The 15,397-nt window shown below is 39.0% G+C and overlaps 1 protein-coding gene across 3 annotated transcripts in view; it reads right to left on the reverse strand.

The window, feature by feature from the left end:
• Positions 1-391: 391 nt before the first annotated feature.
• The window catches only part of EPM2A (EPM2A glucan phosphatase, laforin), a 42,966-nt gene continuing 27,960 nt past the window's right edge, over positions 392-15,397 (reverse strand). For all 3 annotated transcript variants that reach the window (XM_032102127.1, XM_032102129.1, XM_032102128.1), the window contains exons 3-4: positions 3,660-3,901; positions 392-2,274 (exon numbers count right to left, since the gene is read on the reverse strand). In XM_032102127.1, the coding sequence (XP_031958018.1) occupies positions 1,994-2,274; positions 3,660-3,901 (523 nt within the window). In that variant the 3' untranslated portion in view covers positions 392-1,993. The remainder of the gene's footprint in view (positions 2,275-3,659; positions 3,902-15,397) is intronic.

Genomic DNA, 15,397 nt, shown 5'->3' on the forward strand with positions numbered 1-15,397 from the left:
AGCACTTGATTTTGAGAAGAACATGGTAGCAAAAGCTCGCCAATTTTACTTTAAACTCAGTCAAAATGAGGTAACTCCTGGGCAGGCAGCTGTAGCTCTGCACACTTGCACATGAGCCCAACAGCCAGAGAGGAGCCCTCACACACTGCCTCTGCTCTTTGCACTGGGCTAGGAGAAGAAACACCTGTTTTTGTCTTTGAAGGTACCAGAGGTGCCATATGATCCACACGCCTTTGCTGTGCTGTTTTTTTTCTGTCAAACTGACACAGCACAGCAGACAAGACACGGGCTGTTACCATTACAGTGGCTGGTTCCACTTCTGCATAGAAATATCAGTCATGACCCCTTCTGCTATTTGTGAAATTGGGAGACAAAGACATATGACAAAATGGGCTGTTGGAATTGTCATTTTGTCTTTATTTAACAGAGAACTTTTCTCATCCACTTTCTAAACAGGCAGTGTTATTTCAAAAAATCAGAAACAAAGTCATGATCAAAACCACACATAGAATAACTTAAATAAACATTTCTCCTTTTCAAGATTGAAGTATAGGATAAATAAAACTTATTATTTTGGACATTCTCTGTAAACAGTTCATATGTAATAGTTTCTCCATTAAGTATTCAGAAAATCAATATATATTGATATATTGATATATATCTGTCACTGACTGCTTCTTTAGAGAAACAAATTGGCTGGAAAAAAAGAGATTTCACTGAAGAATAAACCTATAGAAATTAGGTTTCTTAATGTTTATGCATCCTTAATCCTCTCTTCTCTCTTGAACTCAACCTACAGCAAATTGGTTTTATCTGAGTGGGACTGGAAGCTGTTGGTGCCACTGCTTAGTTTAGCTAAGGGACCAAGCAGCAATGGAAAACATTAGGGATCATCTGCAAAGCTAACACTGAGGCTGAGCTCCTGAGAAACTATCCTCTGCAGAGTTGCTCTTTGTTCCTATAGAGGAAGGTATTCACTTCATTCAGCCCAGCATTCACTTCACAGCCCAGCATTAGCTTCAACCAGCTAAACCTAACATACACCCACTGCTTGCACAAGGAGAGGCTTTTGCTGTACTGAAGACACTGATCTAGGTCAGCAGCCCAGAGGCTGTGATGCCAGTCATGCACAGACACTTATCACACAATTCCTATAGGTCCTGTCTTGCCCCAGTGGTTACTGCTCAGACTGACTTGGCACCTAAGGGAGCCCCCTGTACAGCACTGCATGGACCAGAGGAGCAAAATGTAGCTTCAACTCCAAGAACTCACAGCCTAGGATCATGTAATAAACAGTGGTCCTTCCCCACAACAGAGCAAGACTGCCACAGCTGGAGCTGTTTCCTCTCTCTGTGCCACATCCCAGCATAACCCCGATGTCACAGAAGGATATAGCTGGAACTCATAATATCTAACATTAACTAGAAGAGCAAATTTTAGTTCACTGCATTAGACATTAGCTTTTTGTTTTTAAACATTGAGTTGAAGAACTGGTTTCCTTCTGGTCTTTCTCATTAACACCACTTGTCTACAGAATTACTACAAAACACTGCAACAATCTAGTATCTGCCTAAAATAACTGAGCAGCTTTGATGATGATCTACTCCATCCTAACCTGAACCTTAATCCAGTCAATCTTTGTATTTTTTTCTTGTCACTGAAATATTGCCCACTCTATTTCACCTCACATCTTGTTTAGTGTCTACCCTAAAACCTCAGTTCCTATAGGCAAATAGTTAAAACAAAATCTTGTTTCACTTTGCAGAGTTTCTAGGTCTCATAATTGCACCAAAAGGCTTGAAAACATGAATCATATCAGCTTAAAGAAAGCAAATAAAAACCACTCAAAGGCACTTTTTAAACAAAATTCTCATCAGTTTTACAAGAAGCTCATAATCTGAAGAGGTGAGGTGGGTGCCTGAGTCACAGAAATTTCTTGGGGTTCAAATGTAAGGATTCCTCTTCTTCACCTTCCTTTTCCTCTTCTGATTTTCTACTCTTGTATTTGGTATGAGGAACGAAGATGCCCAAATTTCTGGTAGAAATCATCTTCAGCACGATTCAGAGCTTCCTCGTCTATGTAGACAGCTGGTCTCCGGGAAACCAAAAAGTACTGCACTTTCCGCAGGCTCCATCCCATCACGTACTTCAGCCAGCCACTGACAGCAGCTGTAGACCTGCCAACACCAGCATTGCAATGGACATAGACAGTGTGTCCATTCTCCAGTAGCCCGTGCAGGAGGCAGACAGCTTGTGGCAACATCTGTATTCTTCCTAAGATTAAAAACAAGACACGTTCATTTGCACTGGACAAAGTCAGTTCATGGCTGAGATTCTGCACAGCCTGATGAACTGTGAAATGTAATGGCAAACCTGACATATATGACTTTTTTCTTTCTTTTTTCAAATGACCTTCTAGGCTATCTTGGTTTTTTCTTGCAACGTAGATCACACAAAACTGTAAAATGCCCCTAGGCTTCTCTAAATATACATTCTGATTAACATCTGGTGTGTGTGGCATATTCATTTTCAAAGGAACTGAGACAAGGCAGCACATTATAGAGAACAGCACAACTTACATAGCGTTAAAGTTAGCAGGCCAAAAATGATATGGTTTTTTTTAATACCAGAGTTCTGTGAAGGTACCTACATACTGCTGATTTCCAAAACATTGTAATGAAGGCCATAAAGTGAGGGAGGGAGAGCAGAAGAACATTTTACTGTACAATTTAAAATTGCTATGATTTCATTGTATACTAAGAATACAGTTAAACAACACAGAATAGCCTTTCTCACTCCCAAAGGGATGAATATACTGTATTTTCTGACACTTTTCTTCCTGCTATCCTGGGAACCACAGCTGCAAACAGCAGAGCCCAAATTCTCCTCATGGCACATATGAGGACTGACATTAAACCCTTTCAAATCCCTGTTTTAAGGTCTCCTGTCTTCCCTGATGTCCTATTGCTGATATGACAGATCTCTATTTGGGGCAGCAGTATTTAACTGAGTTGAAAGCACTCTCTTCTGCTGGCAGGCTGCTCTCTTGAAAACACACTCACTTTCTAACCTTCTGGTTGGAAACAAGACTTTGAACTGAGCATTCCAACCAAGGACTTAAAAGTACTAGTAATTGATGTTACGGATCAGGTGCTATGAGTATTTTAAATTAATTGCAAATTATTATATAAATGTCTCTATGGAGTTTCATCAGACTGGGATACTACAGTTGAAGTATTTGTTGGGAAGGGAACAGCAGACACACAACACTGTTGCTCCATTTTTAATTTGCTAGGGTGGCAAACTGCCCTGCTGTGCAAACTTGCAGTCTTCCACCTACACAGCATATTTATATAGGCTGAATTCAAGCTGAAAGCAAAAACAGGCAAGCAGTTACTGACGTCAGATGGCTTTAAACTCAGACACACATAATACTGCCAGACACAAAGTAATTCAGATGGCCTCTCTGCCTACAAGAAAATATGAATAATTTGTTAAAGACAGCACACAAAGAAATCATGCCTTGTATGCTGGCTATATTTTAATGCAAAATGTACACAGAAACCCCCCCCCCCCCCCCCCCAAACTGTCATGAAAGTGACAGATTAGTAACTCCAAGTGTTTGCTATAATTTACTGCAAGAGTGACATGAGCATTACCTTCAGTACTCATGTCTGCAGTTGGCAGCCAGACATAGGCAAGGCCTTCTTCCTTATACAGTTTCATTAGGATTTCGGGGCTCATGGGTTCTGGGTAGCGGTTGCAGCCCCAGGAATTTTGAACAATGTCAGATTCAGTCTGGAAGTTCATCACAGCTGTAACACCCAGCTCATGCTTCAGCTTGATGGTCACATGCTCCAGCTGCCGAGGGCAACTTCCCAGCCAGATGTTTGGCAGAATCCTAGCATGGAGAAAACACTGCAGTGGGATTGATTACAGTATCTTAACAAGGAAACTGCCAAGTACATCGGTGTTCCAGTTCCAAACCTGCTCGACATCATCACACAAACACTGCTAAGCACAGCCTTTTCATGTCAGGCAGTAAGAAACTTCTGGTTTCATTACAGGTTCTTATTTTGTTACAGTTGAGTTGGTGATGTCTGATGCTGTGGATCAAGTTCCTAGCCTACCACAAAGAGCCAGATGAACTGAGAAAAAAATTCAGAGCATAGTGATAGCACAGGTCTCCAAGGCATCATTCATCACTAAGCTTGCAGTAGAAGCTTACTAATATCATAGATTAAAAAAGAAAACCCTGAAGATCCATGCAATTTGCACACAGACCAAAAAAAAAAAAAAAAAAAAGAAAGAATTCACATGATCAAGATCTGAATTACTTTAGTAATAGGTCAAACATAAAGAACTCTTCCAACTCTTTAGCTACCACCGTAATGAGGGAAGTAGGGAAAAAAAAAAGCAATTTGATCTATCCTTCTGTGATGAAACTTAAAAATTAATGAGTAATTTTCTTCTAATTTTCCTCTGATCTCTTGGAGTCTAGTGGGAATCAAATACAGAATTACAATATATGTCTAGCTATCCTCAAGGCTTGAAGGGTCAGAAATTTTTCAGGAAAACAAGAGGTTTATGTAGGATGCCTAAGTACCAGAAATAAGGTTGCTTATCTAAATCAAACTTCAAGACTTCTATGGTTTTCCCATTGCTAATTATCATGAAACTATTGTATACTTCAACAGATTTTGACATTATAAACTGGATATTAAGAAGATTGTTTTCAAATGAGGAGTTTTAATATGCACATGCAATTAAATTGGTGGTATCCACAATGGATTATCTAGATGGTCAAATTATTAGTGATCTACTTTCTTTTTTTTTTGCTTCCATAAACTTCCATTTTGAAGGTGCAATCCACAAACTACACAAAATATCCCTGCATGTAACATTTAACAACTTTGCAAACATTAACAGCAACAAATCTGTAACACTATTAACTGCAAATTTAGCAAACACTATTAAATGCAAATCTATAGCAAAAGCAAGATCCTCAAAAATAAAATGTCTGCCATGCCTGTCTTACGATCTTTCCCAATTTTAACCTCAGTAACAAATAAGGAAAGTTTTATGTTTTTTCAGGAGCCTATAAACCACTCCTAAATCACCAGGTAGCCATTTCCATTTCACTATCACAGTAGTAAGTGCTTACTGGCATTTAATTAAGACCTGTAATTGACTGTAATTATTAAATCCTGCTATATTAGTACTGAAATATTATCAAAAAGAAAAATTCAGATCCAGGAAGCATTAATTATTATTGTTTCCCGTTTGTCAGCTGCATCCATGGTGAGTTGCACACCAGCCACAAAGACACAGTCTTCGGCCTTAACAACCCCTGTTCCAGTGGGACAACACCCTTCATCTCAATATATGGTAACTGAGACCAATTTAAACAAATATATTACACAGCAAATAACCATTTCAACCATCTTCCAAGTGAGACCACTTGAAAAGATTTGACTTAGTTGTTGTTTCACATACATGTTCAAGAATTGCCCAAAATGCGACACAACCAGCTCGAGCATTCTCACTGATCTGAGGGATGCGTGAAGGTCCACTGCAACAACTGCTTCACTGGCTCCCTTCCCACGTGCCAGCCCCACAGCAACCCCCATCCCAACCTGAACGAGTGACCGCTGTCAGGATTCTACCACAGGAATCTGCCACAATGATTAGAGCATTTCAAGGTGGCAAATGTGAGTTAGAGTGCCCTAGCAGATGCTGACAAATGGCTGGAGATGAGCAATGCCCACAAAACTCCATTCCTAGGAAAGAAAAATGGCAATTTCACTAATACCTTGTCAAATTAAGAGGATATTATTTCAAGAACAAGAACATTAGTACCCTTCCTTCAAACGCTTTCCTGAAGACTCATACATATGTAATTCACTTGATACTCTGTGAAACATCTAATGCACTGAATTACCTTGATGTGAGAAAAAAAGTGTGTTTTCTAGGATTTGATCGAATTAACAATGACTAAAGCATTCCTGAGAGAAATAAAATTCTGGGTAGTACTCTTGCTTACTGATAAACCAATGCTTTATAACTTTTTCCCCCAATGATTTTTTAATGGGAAGACATCACAGCTGTGCTATTATCTGCAAGCCCCTGCGATACAGACCATTTGTTTATTTCATTCTTGTAGCCTAACACGTCTTGTACATGACAAGACCCCCTATATTGCACAACACTAATTGCATTTACTGAACAATCTGAAGAGTTTACCAAGTTTTTACCACTGTCTTTCCCTGTAATTACCCAAACTAGTGGAAGCATTCAGAGAATGACCTAAAAAATGTATTTAGGACAGGCAGCAACTCTTGTGAACTAATTTTATGATCAGGTCCTAAAGTTTAACCTTTGAGAGGATCAAGATGTAGCCTTGACCTTGGTCTCCAAGCCCCTTATCTACCCACTTGCAAATAACTGTAATTAATGGTCTTGCTGGACAAGGCTTAACCACCCTTTTATCACACAGAAAACAGTACTCAGAGCTGTCCTATCAGCCAATTTATGTAATAGTTCTAGGATAATCCTACTGCATAGTACCTATATTTCTATTTATCTAATTCATACCTCACCTTTTTCTGACATCAGAAGGAAGGAATAAAAGGGGTTTGTACATGTGCAAGTACAGAGACTAATGGAGAGTTTAGCAGCTATATTTTATATATTGATTTTTTTGATAGCCCTACTGAGGGTTTCATTATGCTGAGGACCAGGAAAACATACACATTGAACCAAGCAGGAATGTGGTAAATTCATTTTTACATCTCTTTTCTTAATAATATAACTTAGATTTCCTTTCCAATGTGGCCTTTCTTAAGTTGCCACTGTACTTCAGTAGGTAGTTAGACTTAAGCCACAAGACTATTTGACATGGGAAAGAGAACTCTTTTACCTTCCCCTCTAAACTGTCATGTTATAGTGCTCTGAGCTCTCTGATAGCCACTGCTTTCCAGCTCACATGTGGCTGTATTCCAGCAGCAGATTATATGATCCCTAAGTTCAAAAAACATTAGAAATTATTAGTGATCAATAGACCTTTAATCTTTTCAGCCATTAACCCCTTTGATGTTCCCCAAATATCAAAACAGGATGGTGTTTTAGCAAAATTCTACTTGGAATTCTGCTTTAATATAAAAATGGCACTTTGTCATTGTACATCTTAATTCTCTGCATTAAGGATAGTAAAATATGTCTGGCTCCAGAAGACATGGTCAATTCAGTCAGAGACAGTTTATAAATGAAGAAACCACCTAGAGTGATTTGAACATCAACAATATTCAGCAATACTCTGAGATTAAGACGTGCTGATTGTCTGCAACCCCTTTCTTTATAGGTACTTTCTGTCAACTACTTTCAGCCTGGCCTACGTTTCAGTTCTCCACTAGTAATATGGATACATTAAGGGGACTTCCAGGGGTCAAACGGATGAATTAATGTGAGAAGCTTGAGTTTGTGGCAACAAGGACTAAATGTTAGACAAATGTTACTCAATTTACTTTACAGAGCCCAGACTGAAGGCTGACATATTTAAAACCTGCCTTTTGACTTATAAACTGAGAAAACCAACCATTATTTATCATTACCACAGAATAAATACAGAACACCTGCAATCACTTGTACACTTCTTTTCCAGCACACTTAAATTATTTTTAATGATCTAGACATATATTCTATTTGCTGGCTTCCCCCCAGAACCCTGCACAGCCGGGATTAAAATATAACAATTCAGTGTGAATGCATCCAAAATAATAAACGCATTCCATTTAATCAATGCGTATGCAAATCGTCTTCCCATCCCTAAGGAGAAGATGAGTCTGAGGCAATGAAAAATTAGCATTGTAAAACTTTTTTTCTAATGGTGCAGACTAATTTTCAGGCTGGTTCACAAAGCATGACACACTGTACCTTTCAATCCTAGTACAGTACAAAACCAGCCCAGCAACTGTAATTGTAGGGATCTGATTCCCAGGGAGGGTGACCTGACCTAGGGGAAGACACCAGGTTACTGCATCAGGCAGTCAGCTCTTCCTCAATGACACCAGTGTCTACTCTGCTTCTTCAGCAGCTCCTGTCTTGCTTTTGTTAATAATGCTTTGAGACAGATGCTAAATTCAAATTTCCTTAAAATGCTGAGCTGTAAGCTGGGATGACTCAGGTACTGCTTCCAGATCTGAGCAATCATCAGTGTGCTAGGAGGAGGCATCTTAGAATCTACCTTAAAGTCAATCAACCCTCTAAAGAGTCACAGTTCTTATGGAAAAGGATAGGATTCGGCACTTTAGGGACACATTTCATCAGAGTATCTATCAGGTACAGTATTTTAGATGTCCTTCTATCCTGCTAGTTTCCAGCTTTAATCAAAAGAGAGGACTTTGCCAAGCTAAGGAAAAATAGTAGGGTATTTGTCATTGGTTATTGGCAACAGAGTGATCTATCAATGATGCCATTTGTTTGTACCACTAATATTTTTGACCAAGGTCCAGTCTATTATTTTAAATGAAAAGTGATGGATTGATTCATCCCTCAGTGCCAGGTCAAGGTGTAGCCTGTGTTAAAGCTTGCATTTCACTTGTCTACACCAGACTTTCTTAGATCCCGTTAAGCATCTGATGACAGGGGGATGAGTCCTAATATATAACAAAACAGAGCAATTTAGCTGAAACAACAAACAAAATAATGATTAAACTGACTCTGTCCTCCCTCAAGACTCTTATTTCCTTAAGGTATAGCATGCAATCACAGCTACATGGAACTTGCAGCAAAACTTATTCTGCATTCCCAGAAGAGCAACATATATAATTCAGTCAATTTACCCCCAGCATTTTGTGTTGCTTCTGGGCATACAGAGTGGTTTTTTGTACCAATGTAGTGCTCTTACCCTGGTGCCACTACAAGCTAGCAACCCAGAGGGAATATAGGCCTGAAGTACAACTCAGTTACAGATGATTTTTGCAGCACTTGAACTACTAGAGACTGTTTCAAATTACACTGCATTCCTATTTCCTCCCCTGATGGCACTGAAGTAGGAACTCATTCAGAATTTTTTTATAAGGTGGATTTTTAATGGAAAATTGTGATCTGTCTGAACCAAAAGCCTCATAGAAACTTTCAACTTTCAGCCAAATTTAAACTAGTTCAAAGATCAGATGTCTGTTCCCTGTCTCATTTGACACAAAAAAAAAAGAGATTTCCAGAAGTATTGCTTTGGGCAAAAATGAGAATATAGGAAATCCTACCAGCTATAGCTGAGATGTTCTTTCATCTTTTCTGTATTCTCTGCCTTGAGACAAGGCACATCACTTTAAATGGTGATACCACTGGATTATGATGACCCAGAAGTATCATCCTGCATGTACTCCTTCTTTTGCTAGCGGCATCCTTCTAACAACATATAGCAGCTTATTCTGAGGTCTATGTGTGCCTTCCCTGACGTACTGTCCTGGGGTGACGTAATGAAGCCGCTTTATTCCTTACCCACCGCTCATTGCCCAAGGACGCTGTGCCTTTAGGATGGACCCGGGGGCGGGGCCGGAGCCAGGGCCCGAGGGGGCGTTGAACGGTTCAGCCCAAGGGCTTCAGGCTCCGGGCAGGGCTCGGGAGGGAGCGCGCCGGGAGCGCTGTGCTGCTTTTTGGTTTCCTTTGGGTTCCAGCTAGCTGGGAAAAGGTTCTCTTGGCTTTTTTCCTTGTTCTTTTTTCCTTTTCCTTCCCCTTGCCTCGCTGCCTCCCTTCCCTCCTCGCTGGTCCGGGGAGCCTGTGGGGTGGCCCCAGCTGGTCTGAGCCCGTGTGTCTGTTCCCTCTTCGGGAATTTGTTGTATTTTGAGGGGTTTTTTAATCCTGTTCTACCCCGTTTTTTTCGTGTGTTAATAAACAGTTTGGTTTCTTTTTCCCACTTTCACTCCTTGTGACCCATTTGTCTCATTGATGGAGAAGAAGGGGAGGAACACTCATTCCGGAGTGTTTCCTCCTGAAGTTTTGTCTCAAAGACCGAGACAAGTACCAAATTAGAAACCTCTCTTCCAGGCCTTCCTTGTTCTTTTCTCTGAACCTGTGACAGTGAGCACTTGCTAGAAATCAGATGAGGTTCCTGTACTTTCGTCAGAGCAATCTAGAAACATTACTTAGAGTGTTGTCTAATGCCCTGAAATGCATTCACAAACTGAGAAGGATTTTCAAATGACCAAATTCTGTTCTCCAGTAGAAGATCTGAGCATGTTCAAATATTCTTTGATATGTAGAAAACACACTGATTACTATCCTCACCTCAGAAAAAAATTTCTATTGTCCAATATGAATAGTGCAGTCCCAGGTCATAGAGACACCTTCTTGTCTCCACAATGGACACAAAGAACAGATTATTTCCTTCCATTCTGTAGAATCCTTTTACTTATCTCTAAGTTACTAACACCATCCAACACAGCTTTGCATTCTTCACACATACACACACACTTGTCACATATTCAAAGCCTCTGATCATTCTTGTTTGCCTTTGGACTCCCTCTCTTTTTGAATATGTTATGCCCAGTACTGAAAAGAGTACATTTCTGAGAAGAACCAAAGATTACTTACTTCTTGTGCTTCAAAGGCTTTATCCCTCTTTATAGTTCCCTGGCAGTCCTTCTACAGCATGTCATTGCTGACCTACATTCAACATGGAATTCTTCTTTCAAGTTAAGATCTTTCCAAACAGATGAACCTACTCAAGGAGAGACAAAAGTTTGTCCAAACCAGAATTATTAGTTTCAATTGCCAGTGGTGTCAAATTAAATGCAGCAAAGGAGCAGATGAGATTCACAGCTAATGAATGCACCTCAGCAATATGTCTTGGAATAAATCATCTCACATGCACATCACTGTGTTTTAAGATAACTATATACAAATAGAAAGGGAAACAGTACCTGCTTGTAGTGATACTTGGTGAAAACATTGCTTTATAAAGAGGTCAAAGTGGTAATTTGAGCCTGTACCAAGAAGTGAACTGAAAGTAACAGAAAATTTATAGTAATGGTCTAAAAATCACTGATCCTATTCTATGCACTCAAACTTTGAACTTTCTACTAATATTTTATTGTAACAAGAAAGATACAGAAAAATGAAAACATTCAAAACACAGAAGATTCCAGATATTTCTTGTGAAAATACTTTCATATTAGAGCAGACGAAGAATTTAATGTTCTTAAGAGGGAATTGGACCCCTGCTTAAAGATAAAATTTATGGAATGGGCAAATCAACTGGCTTTATCTACATAAAAGAGGTAAAGAATATCAAATTCCATATTGTTTCACCTATAAAGCAACTACCAAGATATGAGATAAATGGCAACATTTTAAAATAATTTTTTTAGTCTTGTGTCTTCTTCCAAAATACAGACAACATAGGCAGATATCAAAACAGAGGAGTCCCTGGTTTGGTCTCGTACAAGAATTCTGGTTTCACTATAGTCTGCTTAAACAAATGACAGAAGAATCTCTCAGCAAAATGCCCCCTTACCAATGAAATAATAAGGTAGAATTGAGGGGTATGACACTGACATTTCATTGCATATTGCATAGAGCACAAGGGTAATGGCTGTGGTCTTAATCCCTTCTCCTATTGACTTACTGATAAAGTCTCCTTGCAGAAGACAAACTGATGGACCCTTCATGATAAGAGACCTGACTTAAGCAGGACTGACTGGGAACAGTTGGATGCACTCGATTTCCCGGCACAGAGTCAAGCAGTAGTAGCCAGAGCAGGAGAGCAAGGTTTGGTGATGCCATGGTCTAACTCCAAGATAGAATAATCGGGCTTAATAAGATCACTCTTTTCAAGAAAGATGGAGTAAATGGCCATAACCTTAGCAGAAGCCATCAAAGAAAAGCACTGATTAATGATAAAACTATATCCTACTGAAACAACACAGCTGCAGGCCTTGTAGAAACTATTTATACTCTTGAACAAAAAATTGCTCTTACCTAAATGTCAAACGTAGAAGGAGCACAAGCCATTGCTTATGAATTTGTTCTGCTTTACCACTGAAAGAGTGCTGTTTATTTTGAAGTTAAGAATTCTACCTCAGGGCTTTAAACAAGGAGAATTAAGCAGACTACAATGTAGTTTCAAGGTGGTTTTTTACTTCTTCTTATTTGGCACTCTGATGAAAAGCAATTCAAGTCTGGCAAATTTTCTTCTTAGATGTAATTTGAACTACTTATCTAGCCTCTCACATGGGAGCAGACTTGGAATGTAAAAAGAAACACCTGCTTTTATCACTTTAGAACAACACTTTGTCAGCTGAGCAATATGCAAAGTTTCTCAAGCCCCTGAATTCTAAGTCTTATGCTTAATAGTATCTTATTTAGTCCATGTTCACAACTCTGTGGCATAAAACTACCTCGTTTGCTGATTGCCATAAGCAAATAAGCCATTAAGGTTTGACCTCAAGCTGACAATGTGCTACAAGTAAAGCAGGTATAGTATCAAACCTGTAACTGAAATACAGTATTACCCAGACATTCAGCTACAAAGTAGTTCCAGTGGTACACTGCCCTCAGGTTCTGCTGTCTCAGGAAAAGACTTCCATAGCAGCAGCTTGATGGTACAAAAGGGCTTGATCGTCCTCACTTTATCCACCAAACTGCTCTTTCAGCAGGCGCCATGGAACACTCTTCAGGTTATGAGGCACTGAGCAACCATCCTAATGCCTAAGCACAGCACAGCTTTGAATTTACCAGGGATACAGGATAAAAAGATCCACGTGAGAAGAATTAGTCAGTCACATAATAGTTCAGTCTAGACAGATCCACAAAATTTTCTCTTTATGGCCCATTTTCCCCTTCCATAGCAATCCCAAACATTCCCTTAGAAGGAGCGTAAGAGCTTTATTAGAAGAAACTCACAAAAAACATTTCACAAGGACAGATGCAGAGATTGAGCACATTCCTAACATCCTATACCCTGCCACAGCAGGGAACTTACTTGATGAAAACACCTAGACAACTGGGAAGTAAACCACATTCCACACTGCAAAAATGACAATAATACTTGGCTAAGCCGTAGCACTATGCTTGAAAGTCACAAAATAATCCTTCTATTGTATTCAGTACTTACCAATACTGGACCATCATCAGGAGAAATAGAACAAAGGAAGAGAAACACCTGGAAAGCCCAGCAGAGAGTGCCAGAATAATCAGAGTTCTAGAAGACAAGTTTTCAGAGAAAAGAGTGAAAGATCCAAGGCCTAATATCAGAATGAACAAACTGAAATATTCCAAAGTCAACCACTCTGCGATTCTGGGAAAAAAGGAGTTTCCAAGCATATATGAAAGGGCTATAGAGAGGCAGGATACTAATTTGTTCTCCAAGTCTTCTGTGAAGAGAACAAGAAGAAATTAACTTAAATTGCACTAGGAAGACTTAAATTGAGGTTAGTAAAGCTTTTTCATGGTTGGAATAGTGAGGTAATTGAATGGAAGAATAACAGGCCTATAGAGCCTCATCACTAAGATGAGATCATATTTTAGATCAGGCTGGATAAACCTGAAATGATTCAAATGTAATTGAGATTAAGTTGGGGCAAGGAAATGGACTGAATACTTTCTGAGGTCTCTTTGAGCCTATGATCTATGATACTATAATCATAAACTTTAATTTCAATTTCTGGAATCACTACCTATATCCATTTATCAAGCTCCATCTTGAAATAATTTAGGTTCCTTGTCCTTCCTGCCCTATTTGAAAGGTCATGCTGGAATTCAGACATCATTCCTTTGATGACAGAAACCTTGTTCTAATTTACACTCCAAATTCATTGAGAAGCAATTAATATCCATTTGATCTTAAAACAGGTTCAATTTCAATATTTCTTCTTCTCCCTTTGTACCAATTCCCGAATGTCTTTTACAAATATTAATAGATACTCTTTCTTAGTCTTCATTAAACTATGCTGTCTATCCCAGGCACCAGAAGTAGTCAAACTATGGTAGCACAGAGCTCCTTTCAAGCCAATTTATCTTGCTTCAACTCCAGTGGCATAAAAGCTATACATCCCATGGAAAATGCACTCATTCATTGCATGTTTGTTCTCCAGACAAAATAATGGATCAAATTTATCTAATTTTGTCTCTAAACTAAGCTCACATACTCCAGTAAGTTCAGTGGAATTGCTGTTATCAACCTTGCAGTACATTCAAATCTATACAATGAAAAGACGCACAACATAAACTCTTCTCCCCTCTTTTTCACTTCATTCCATTAAGAAGCTTAAAGCCAATTAATTTATCTCTTATAAATTTTTATAATCTATTTTGTCTCTACTCTAGATATGATCTAAAATAACATGGTCACACAAGACTTTATGTACATAGCCAAAACTAAAATGTGGAAGATTAAATTTTATCCTCCCTGTATTCAAAGTGAAATATTTTATGTCATATTTCTCTACATATTTCTACTGTGAAGATAAGAAAGAAATTATTCACAAGCACATCAATGCCTTGTGGGACACGGTGTCCAGATCCAGACTTATAGGACTTAGCCAGAATTTATTTCCAAACTCACACACAAAGTTTCACCTGATGCCTAAGGAGCACACTGTATACAGCAGAAAGCAAGGTTTGCCGTTGTAAGAAATGACTCCTCTTGTACCTTCATTTTATAAACATTCTCTGAAAGCAGACAGTATGCCAATTACAAAAATACAGCCTGAGAAGAGAATCAGGTTCCAAGGCTTGTACTGAACAACCTGGAAAGGACTCCTCCATTGGCTCGTGAGTATTAATGCCTAAATGCTCCAATTATAGAATCTTGTCTCATGCAACCGCGGTTGCCAATGGTTACTTCCTACATATGTCTCTGTTAGACTGCCAACATTCCCGTTTGTTTTGAATTAGAACAAATACCCGGAAACACAAGAACAACAGGCTGCTAAACTCAGCCAGATTGCAATAAGCCATGAATCTCTTGGCATTAGGAATGAGAATTTCTAACATTAATGCTTAGCAATGGGAATGATGCCACTGCTGGAACCTGTAAGTTAAAGCATCTCAACAAAATTCACTTAAACTGCTACAAATGAACTCTAAGTTAGTGACCGAGAAGATTCGGGAATCACTGGCAAAAATATATTTTGTCTTCTTTCAGAGTTTACCTATTACCAGCTGCTTAGGAACCTAGACTGCAAAAACAGTAAAAAATAAATCCACTTTTGAAAATGTAGCATTTCAGATCCAATGGAAATACATTTCAAAGCTTCAGAAACAAGTATGTATTCATGAAAATTACATAATTGCAAAGCACAGATTATTGCTAGGTGGCCTTGGGATCCACAGGGCACCATAAGCACATGTACAAACTAATGGAATCTCTCAGAACTCCAACAGTCAGAGGAAGATG

The sequence above is a fragment of the Corvus moneduloides genome, chromosome 3 (genome assembly GCF_009650955.1).
Source record: "Corvus moneduloides isolate bCorMon1 chromosome 3, bCorMon1.pri, whole genome shotgun sequence".
Lineage (NCBI taxonomy): Eukaryota > Metazoa > Chordata > Aves > Passeriformes > Corvidae > Corvus > Corvus moneduloides.